At 50.5% G+C, this 9,457-nt stretch overlaps 1 protein-coding gene across 1 annotated transcript; it reads left to right on the top strand.

Annotated features, from left to right (window-relative positions):
* The first annotated feature begins 2,552 nt into the window (after positions 1 to 2,552).
* On the top strand, positions 2,553 to 8,288 carry LOC119464378 (cyclin-dependent kinase inhibitor 1). The gene is made up of 2 exons (XM_037725315.2): positions 2,553 to 3,075; positions 7,091 to 8,288. Exons 1-2 carry the CDS (start codon positions 2,676 to 2,678, stop codon positions 7,192 to 7,194), a joined length of 504 nt encoding a protein of 167 aa, XP_037581243.1. The 5' UTR covers positions 2,553 to 2,675; the 3' UTR covers positions 7,195 to 8,288.
* Positions 8,289 to 9,457: the final 1,169 nt, after the last annotated feature.

Here is a 9,457-nt window from a genome sequence, read left to right on the forward strand (position 1 = left end):
TGACACCCACATATTTTTTTATATCGTCCCATCACTGCATATATTTTATGACCATCACACGCATCATACCTCACGTGTCATTCTCATCGTTTTAATGCATATATATTCTACTCACGTCTTATGTTTTTAGGTCTCTATATATAGCCGTGTGACATCTACCCTTCAAAATTCACATACTTCAAATTCACAACTAATTAGCATTGCCTTGGCGCTCTTTGGGCACACATGGCCCTTGCGCCAATAACATCTGATAAAATCATCAAGTACATTGAATGATTTGCCCTTCGGGCGAGACTGCGATAAAAACAAAGAACGCGAGAGACCGCCGACACATCATTGCGCGTCGAGTTTCGCAGTGCCTGAACAAACAGATTAGTTTCGAGAGCGACTCGCGAAATAAAAAAAGAGTAAAGATTCGAATGTCGGGATTCACTCTCGACTCTCACGTTACCATCGCGGAGTCCGCTGCCGCCGCTTCCGCATTCACATCCAGCGCGTGTCGGTCTCCCTTGCATGAATAATGACATGGAGAACACCCGGAAGCGCGCTTTATCTGGTTACGCGGGCTCTTGAATTACAAATAAAGGATGCGGTTTAGCACCCGCCTCTGGCAAGGTTACATCATGGAGCATTAGGCGTACGTGAGATAGTTTCGAAAATCACTGCACGGTGATCGAGTTACGAGGCGTGTCGAGTTTTTTTTTTTTTAACGTAAACCTGCCAGCACACAAGTGTTTCTGCATTGCGCACCCCATGTCGGAGTACGGCAGCAGCCGCGGCCTAGAATCGGAATGGCTGACAACTTTAACCTTTCAGGAGTGAGCGCCGATTTTGGGTTCGCTGATATGCCTCTGGAGCGGCTCTTTCACTGTTGTTGTGGAAGCGTAGTTTGCCGATTCAACGTATTGTAGTGCTCATCTCAAGCAGATATAGTTTTCAGGGGGGGGGGGGGGGGGGGGGGGCACTTGACCGGGGACGGCGTAGGTGAGGAGAAGGGAATAGGCTAAGCAGGCCGAATACTAATGTAGAAATTTCGAGGTGGGTTGGTCCCCGGTGTGTCAGCCCTGGCTATGCCACTGATATGTAGAGTCTCCATGGTTTCTGCGTGGTTCGTTGCAGAAAGCAGTGTGCACAGCTTTTAAAGTTTAATTCACTGGTCAACTCGCAGTCCCGCTCGGACAGGCCGGCGTTGGAACGCACCGTCTTGAACTGGGGAGTCGGTTCACGAGACAAGTCGGCCGCCGGTGGGCTCGGGCATAAAGCGGAACGAATGCGCTTTGCGGAGATTACTGTGCCACGAGGCGGAACTCGTTTAAGCGGCTTGAAGACCGCCTTTCACAACTGGCGTTTCTAAGCAGCAGCTTGCATAAAAGTGTCGTTCCTTTTATTCCAGAACAGTTGTTCAATTCGCTTCCGAAGCCGCTAGCCCTCTTACACGACTGCATCTGTCACCGTAAAAGCGCTCGTCTCTTCGTCTTTCGGGAAAATCTTCAAGAGTAAAGTCGGCCACAAAAGCTTGTGAGAGACGGGATTTGCGATAAAGCTGAAATTCCACGAGGCCTGGCCATATTGGCTCGGATTCAAAGTTTCAATCTGTATTACCGTCTTTGCGAACTGCATAATGATTCGCTAATTGCAAACGCCATGCTTTAGCAGAGCAAAAATTTACATTTGCCGTAGACCTCATGTCCCGTAAACTTTTGTTGCCAACTTTACGTGTAAGTTGCCTTGATTATGACACACTGAAAGATAAATACCTAACTGTGGCCACCAGAAAAGAAAATCACAAGTAGGAAAAAAAGAAAAATAAACCAATAAAGACATCTCAAACATGGGATTTTTTTATCACATACTAATCCATATTTTCTCTCCCTCTATTTTGCCGTCCCTCTTCCATTCGTCCTTTCACAATTCAATGACCAAAGTATGCGTAGAGGCGTCGTAAGTGCAGCACTTTGGGGGAGTTCGTAATGCATGATTCGGTGTACTCGCTGGTATATCGCGCCAAAAACTATCACAAAATCGGAATTGTCGCCTCGATGTTCGTACGTTCCGAGTACCGCGCAAGTGTGGCATAGGAGCAGTAGTTACATATCACTACTCTACGAAAATGGCATACGTGGCACGAACATGGCTGCTGAGTTGCACGACGACACAATCACTTTCTCGCTCAAAGACAGAGAAAATCGAAACCCCGATGCTGCATTTGCGAATATTATTTCGAATCTCGCGCGCGATATTCCCACTGATTTGCCACGCGTATACGTCGTTTCATTTAACGGTCATATGTACGCGTAGCAATTACGCTCTCCTAAAACCACCATAACCCACTTTACCGCCGGGAATCTTCCTCGCGACGTTTTTTTTATTTCCGAGCGCACCACTTGCTCGCACTCCTGGAAGCACTGTTGTTGACAGAACGCAAAGGCGCCAAGGCTATTTCGTAGAGAGAAAGTCCTTTTTTGGAGAGCGAAGCGGCAGCGTCAGCGTCGCTCGCTGCGACTGTGGCGCCCGAGGCGCTAGCAGCGGCCGAGAGAGAAACGAGAGCGCGAAAGGAGAGAGGAGTCTCCTGGTTCTCCGTCGTCAACGCTCGCCCGTTCGTCGGTGGTGCCGTTGGAGGTTCGTGGTCGGCTCAACACCGAACGTGCCCGCGCGCTGCGTCACTTCGTTGGACCATGCCAGGCACCGTGGCTGTCAACCTGCGTCAGATGTCCATGTCGCGGACTTTCCTCCGTGCGATGCCCGTGGTGAGGTCGGTCGCCGCTGCGCGAACGGCCGCCGCCAGACGATGTCTCTTCGACGTCGACCACGAGCAGGTGAAGCGCGACCTGGAAGAAGAGAAGCGTGCCCACTTCGCCCGTTTCGCCGAAGCGTACAACTTCGATCTCAGCACGGAGACGCCCCTGCCCGGCCGCTTCGAATGGGAGAGCGTCGCCGAACGGCCCGCGGCTGCGCCCAGCAGCGCGTCGGAAGCAGGGGACGCCGTCGTTGCTTCGGAAACAGAGGACGCCGAGGCAGCGATAGCGCAGCGACCCCAGCGACCAGTGTCACCCCCTAGGCAACGCCTCATCTCCGGTGAGTTTGTCGAAGCTGCGAACGTGGTGGGCGGTCGTCGTGAGAAAAAAAAAAGTGCCCCTTCGACGGCGATCGTTATGTTTTTGCTGCGTTCGACGCAGTTTTGGCTCCTGGAGTTAGGCTTAGCCGCCCGACGGCCAGCTTCCACGCATCGCAAATGGCGTAGACGGGACAGCCGAACGTTGGGGCAGTCGCCGTTTTGAGTGGTGTTCTGTGACGCATGTTGCATCGTGCGCGGTTCTGCTGCTGCGCGCGCTGTTGCTTTCGAACGGCACGGTGCGCCCGTACACCGAATTTATGTGCGGAAATTGCGGCGAGGCCCCAAAATATTACTCTTCCGGAATGGGGCGTGGGTCGGTTCCCGAGCTGTTTGAAGCGACAACGGCGTACGAGGGTTGTTTGAGGTGGCGCCATCTCCCGGAGGTGACAGAAACGAGCGGCTCTCGTGACCTCGCACACTGTTGCTAGATTGCGCTTCCCGCGGCTTGCGCTGCTCGCGGTCAAATGCGGGGTCGCTGGCCCGCGCTGGATGCTGCGGCCGGGAAGGCGGTGGTGTCATTGCGTATTTTCGCCGATATTTCCTTTCATAAGCAGCGCATGCATGCACAGAAGCGTCGGCTGCGCGGTTAGTTCAAATCAAGGATATAACAAATGTAGATTTCTAGAGTCGATAATCACGCTGATAAGCGCGCTTCGTAGCTCATCGAATGCCAGGGAAAAAAGATTGACAGACTACCCGCTTGTAAGCCAAAGCACTAGTGGCTTCCCAGAGCAGCCTTGCCTGGCTACAGTCGGTCCGTGTTATTCGGCTGTCATCGATGATTTAGGCCGCAGTCGCCTTTAAAAATTGTCACGTTTAGAGTTATGAACTGGTCAGAAAACCATTTTCTGTGGCCTTACGATTTAGTTGGGAAAGCTCTAGAATTTTCATTCATTTATTTTTCCGCAGCTGCGCACACCTTCAATCTACCTAGAGGTGATAGTAATATACCACCAGAGGCCGTTGCCCCATGATTCCTTGTAAAATATCAGGTGCCGCCTCAGTAACTCTATGCACATCGCAGGGCTACTAGTTTTACTGGCTAAAATGGCGGTCCCTAAATGGACACTAAATAGAATAGGTCTTAGCCATTTTTAACTACCTCTCTACAATGCCTAACGCTGTTACCTCGAGAGGAGTCTATGTAAAAAAAAAAAAAAAAAAAAAAGAAAAAAAAAAAGAAAAGAAAAAGACGGGTGGCGTCCTCCACACCTTGTTGACTTGGACGGTTCTGCTCAGGCCTAGTTGATTCTTTATCGGCAAAGGCCGACTGCAATATATTCTAAACGAGCCAGAGACTGAACTTATCAGGAACTTTCAGTAAGCCACAGCCAGTCCCAGTACAAAAAGACCAGTGAAGTAACACTTACGAACCTGCGCTTGCATTTCGAACCGAAATTAAGGAAATCCAGCTTTGCCTTTTATTTTGGCTTCTAGTAAGCAATCTATTACCGTGAAATTGACGAAAACAGCGTTGTAAAATAATTTTAGCAGTGTAAACTGGTGTAGTGTATCTCTTTAGTGTCACGTTAAGTTTAGCCGTGGACAGAATCATAGGTACCGGACCGTTACTTCTGGCGAAACTTCCTGTGAACTATAAAAATTAAGGTGGTTGGCACATGTTATAATAAAGAAAAAAAGTGAGGAAAAAAATAAGGTGATGTGGAATGGGTCCTAAAGCACGGAAGAAGATTCCTTTCTTTGTGTGTAAAATACAGTTAAACTTCTGTCGGTGTTACGATTTCCGTGACTTGCTAAAGCTGCTTCAGTTTATCGCAGGTGAGGTGGTCGAGTGGTTCATATTAATTTTCCGGCCTAGCTTATCCGTCTGCACTGGCTGCTGTAGTTGTCGACAACGTACTGCGTGTCCGCAGACTTCCTCTTCGTCGTCCGTAATCTCTCGTGCCTCAAATTGAACGCTGCCCTGGTTCCCACGAAGCGCGCAGGATTGTGTTCCTCGTTGAGAGGCACACGCGAATCTTGAGGCCAGGCGTAGGGATTTGCGCGGTGCTTGGTGGCGATTACGACATTGAGGCGTCGGAGATGCATCTATCCGCGGTGGTTGGGGGTTGTACTACGGTCCTGTCCTCCGCGGGTTATTAACGGTGACAGCGCGAAGATGAAGGCACGTGAGAAGAAAATACACACGTGTCGCTCGTACTTTATTTGCGCTTAATCTTTTTTTTTTTGTATATTCAAATCGTGCGCCTTGTATCATTACGTTGGCGTTCATCGCCAGACCACCTATACTCGTCCTTGCACTCTTCCACTCATTGCTAATCTGCTCCCTGCAGTTGGTGGCAATCAAGTGGAATGATATTAAGATGTTCCACTTAGTCAAGCTTATCTGGAACAATGTTAAGGTTGCGGTAACACCGTTATGCCGTAACGTTGGCGAGAAGCTTGAGCGAAGGAAGGGCCAACGCTCGAGAAGATTAGTTCCACCTAGGTTACAATTAGCGAATGTAACATTTACTTAGCGGAACGAGATTAAGTGTGTAGCTAACCCTCATTCTACGGCAAAAAAAAAGAGAGAGAGAGAGAGAGGGAAAAAAACGCAAGTGGCGTGATGCTTCGCCACATAACATGGTTGTGCGGCAGGGAATCGCCATTTCACGGAGCTCCTGCGGCGCTTGCTCGTAGAGCCGATAACAGTGCGATGCCGCATTCTAATTAGTTTACTTACGCGTATAACACACGAAACATGTTTGTATATGACTGATGCTTTCCGTGTTTATCGGGTAATAAAAGTAAACGCAGTTCTAACTAAAATCATCACCTCGTGAACATCGCTTTGGAAAGTAAACTAATACCAAAGGCGGGACTAATACCAATATGCCGCCATCTTTGTACGTCCCCCCCCCCCCCCTCTTCCCCTGTAGCATAGCTCGAAATGTGAAAATATGTCGCTAGAGACTAGCGCAGTTTGAAGCGTTGCGCACAACTTGCGGGGAACGCAGTACAGAAGAAAGAGGTCGCCGATGCTCAAACTAGGCTTGATCAATCTATTATTGTGCATGCATTGGTATCTTGTGGTACGTTGTTTCGCGCCCCCACGGCGGCTCTCTGCTAATGGCGGTTGCATTAAAACGAACAGGAACGCGATATGGCTTATTGACATTGCATTTCATAAGTAGTTCAGTTCTTAGTTCAGCTTTTAGTTATTTGCTTGAAACGAGCGCCCATACTTTTTGTATAGTTTCACGACGACATCGTGCGCCCTGGCAACCTGTTATCCACGCAAAAAGAAAGAAAGGACGCCAACCGAGACAAGCTTGTGTTTGGCCGTTTGTTGTTGGTGTAAATGAGCTCTCTCTCTCTACTTCGCCCTCCCATTTATTTTTCCTACGTCATCCTTGATAGCACTTTCCGACCTCCACTTATCTCCAGTTTCAGTTCTCACTGTCACGTTGCCATAGTGGTTGGTTTTCGCAATGTGTGCAGGCCGTCAATGTGCTATAGGAAGCTGCGTGTAAGCACGCAGCCTTCGGAACGTGGCCTGTGGGGTCTCCTTTGTATTAACCGTTCACCCCGCAGGTCACTTCAGGCAGCGTTCAACACGCATAACGATCGACAGGAAGGGAAAGCTCTAGTTGCGATAATAACTAGGGGCTGACAAAAAGTTGGCTCCAGAAACATTCCTTGTTCGACCACCGGTTATGACTCGTTATGAAATTAGTAACGCACAATAATGGCTAGAAAAACCGGAACAGTTTACTGCGTCCTGTTTACTGATTCTTCGTTTTGTAGTTTAATGGTATACGGGAATTCGGGCGTTCACAACACTGGTACAAGGAGAAGCACGACACAAACGTCGTTTCTGTTTTGTCCTCGCGTTTTGTACGCTTACCTTTCCGTGTGTCTTGAATGCATAATTAACTGTACTCGGATTTCTGTCCTTCTTCAGTGCAGGCATGAATGGTGCACCCCTCTGATAACCGTGCTAATAATCATCCTGTGTGTGCCTCTTCGCAGACTACTTCCAGGTGCGCAAGAGACTGCCGCTCCCGGAGAAGAGTCCCCAGCAGCCGCCGGCCAAGATGGCGAGGCTGATGGTGGCGCCGGAGTCCGTGCCTTAGCCGAGGGGGCGAACACCGAGCGGCAACCGCAGCGCCGCCGCGAACCGCCCGATGAAGAACCCCCGTGCCTTCTTTTTGTGTGTGTGTGCCCGCTCGTGGGTGATGATGAATGATCTCAATGGCTGCTGCCCCCCCCCCCCCCCCCCATTCCCTTCCCCGCCTTTTCGAGCCCTTTTGTTTTATCTCTCTCCACGCTCTAAGGGACGCTACACCTTCTGGGTTGCACCGCAGTCGCGCAGCAGTCGTCGCCATCTTCGCGCCAGCTCCGTGTCAGTGCCGCAGGTTGCTTTACCTTTCACAAAAGGAGCCCTGCGTGCAACGTCTCGCCCAATTGCGAGGACCCGTCGTGACTCGACGCTGTCGCGTCAAATTGCCCTGCAAACGGGCCATTCAAGTTGCAACTAGTGCTCGACGCAGAATTGGCCTGCGGTCTTGCAAGTTGTGGACCCGTCACCCCGGTCGGATGTGGGGCTAACGCCTTCGAGGCTAGACTACGCTACGTGTCAGCTGGCAGTACCTGTAGCCTGGAGTGGTTAGCAGCCGCATCCATGCGCGTCTGAGCGTTACAGTCGCGAAAACAACCGGCACCCAGTGCCGTTGAAGAAAAGGTGAAACGCGCGAACGATGGCACGGCTGTTGCTGTACCTCGAGCGGTGTAACGCCCCTTTTTAATTGTCTTTATTCTTCTTCTCCTGGAGTGAACACATCCCCCCCGTACCTGATCAGAGCGCCGTCACCAACACTACCACCGAGTTCCTAACTCCAGCCCACCCACCCCACCCAATCACGTCGTCGTACCCTTTTCCACGATCTCAGCCACACAAACTCAAACAGAAAAGGGGAGCGCCGTCTTTTTTTTTTCCTTTCTTTCCTTTTTTTTAAACAAAAAAATGATATCTAGCATTTTTATTTTGTTTTTACTCGATTTTATTGATACAAGCGCGCGCCTTTGTTGTTTTTATAGAGATGGCGGCGGCCTCAGCCCACGTATAAGTGTCCGGGCCGTGGCAGCCTCGGCAGTGTGCAATAGGCGCCGCACCAAGGCGCCCCAAACACGTCGAATGTACAGAGAGCCTCTATTCGCAAATAAAGAGTGTGAGAGCCGCCTTCACCGTGTGTCCTTGCTTGCTTTGCTTTCTGCCCTGTGGATCGTACGTGTTCCTCCTAGAGGACCAGGTCTGGAACACTGTGGACAGACAGTCGCGGTGCGTAGAGCACGCGGTGGTGACCGCGTCTGCACATGATTACGCCGATGGATGCCGCGAAGGCAGCTGAAAATTCAAAGGCGTGCGCTCTCTTCTCGAAAGCGACACTCCAGCCGCCAGCGAGGTGACGTCACAGGCCTGGTGCTTTGACGTCACAAGTGGAAACCCACTAGGAGACGGCAGCATCGGAACAACTCGGGAATCGCCCGCGAAACGTGGAGCGTGCAGAACCACCTCTGCAAATGTGCCGAAATGCGCCCTCGGCTCCTTTATGGGAGAAGGCAGGGGTGTGGGCACTTTTCGAGGAAACAGCCTCTGCTGGGGTGAGGGTAATTTCTCACCACTGCTCAACGACATTTCATTCGCTCCTCTCTCGGCTGCTACTGCTGAGCCATTTCTGAAAATTATTGCAGTAGAACAGTCCCTGAATGACCCTTTTAGGACTCTGTATATATAAACCGCAAACTTCGACACGGCCTGGCGAAGGGCCCTAAGGAGGAGAAAGTTACACGAAGGATATCTTCATTTTTGCTTCTAGATGTGCAAAGTGCACCGAGAATAAGGAGATTCAACGAAAAAAAAAAAAAAAAGAAACCTTTTGTGCAATAGGTGGGTGGGCAGTACCAGCCGGAACACTGAAAGTGAGCTTCACCCTAGGCCACTTATGGTTTCGTGTGGAACTTGCATGAACAGTCCTCGTCAGTTGTGAAATGGAGGTTCGCCTTGCTCTACACTGAATAACGCATAGCTCAGGCGTACTCACTCGCGAGAACACTTCCTCCGCAATCGTTCCACAGGCGTGGCACAGAGCGTTAACAAGTGACGAAGCTAGGCGCAATTGGTTGTGACTGAACACCGCAGCGAGCGCCGGTGAACGTGAGTACGAGGGAACGTGAGTGACGGTGATTTTGGGAGGACGTGAGTACCAACGTGGGTGACTGCCGGCCAGTGTGTATGCATGAATGTATGGCGGCAAGTGTGAATGGAAGTGACTATTGCGTGCGAGTGTTCGTGAGTAGATGAGTTGGCGGGAGAAGGAACGAGAGAGTACCGAGTCT

The sequence above is a fragment of the Dermacentor silvarum genome, chromosome 9, assembly GCF_013339745.2.
Source record: "Dermacentor silvarum isolate Dsil-2018 chromosome 9, BIME_Dsil_1.4, whole genome shotgun sequence".
Classification (NCBI taxonomy): domain Eukaryota; kingdom Metazoa; phylum Arthropoda; class Arachnida; order Ixodida; family Ixodidae; genus Dermacentor; species Dermacentor silvarum.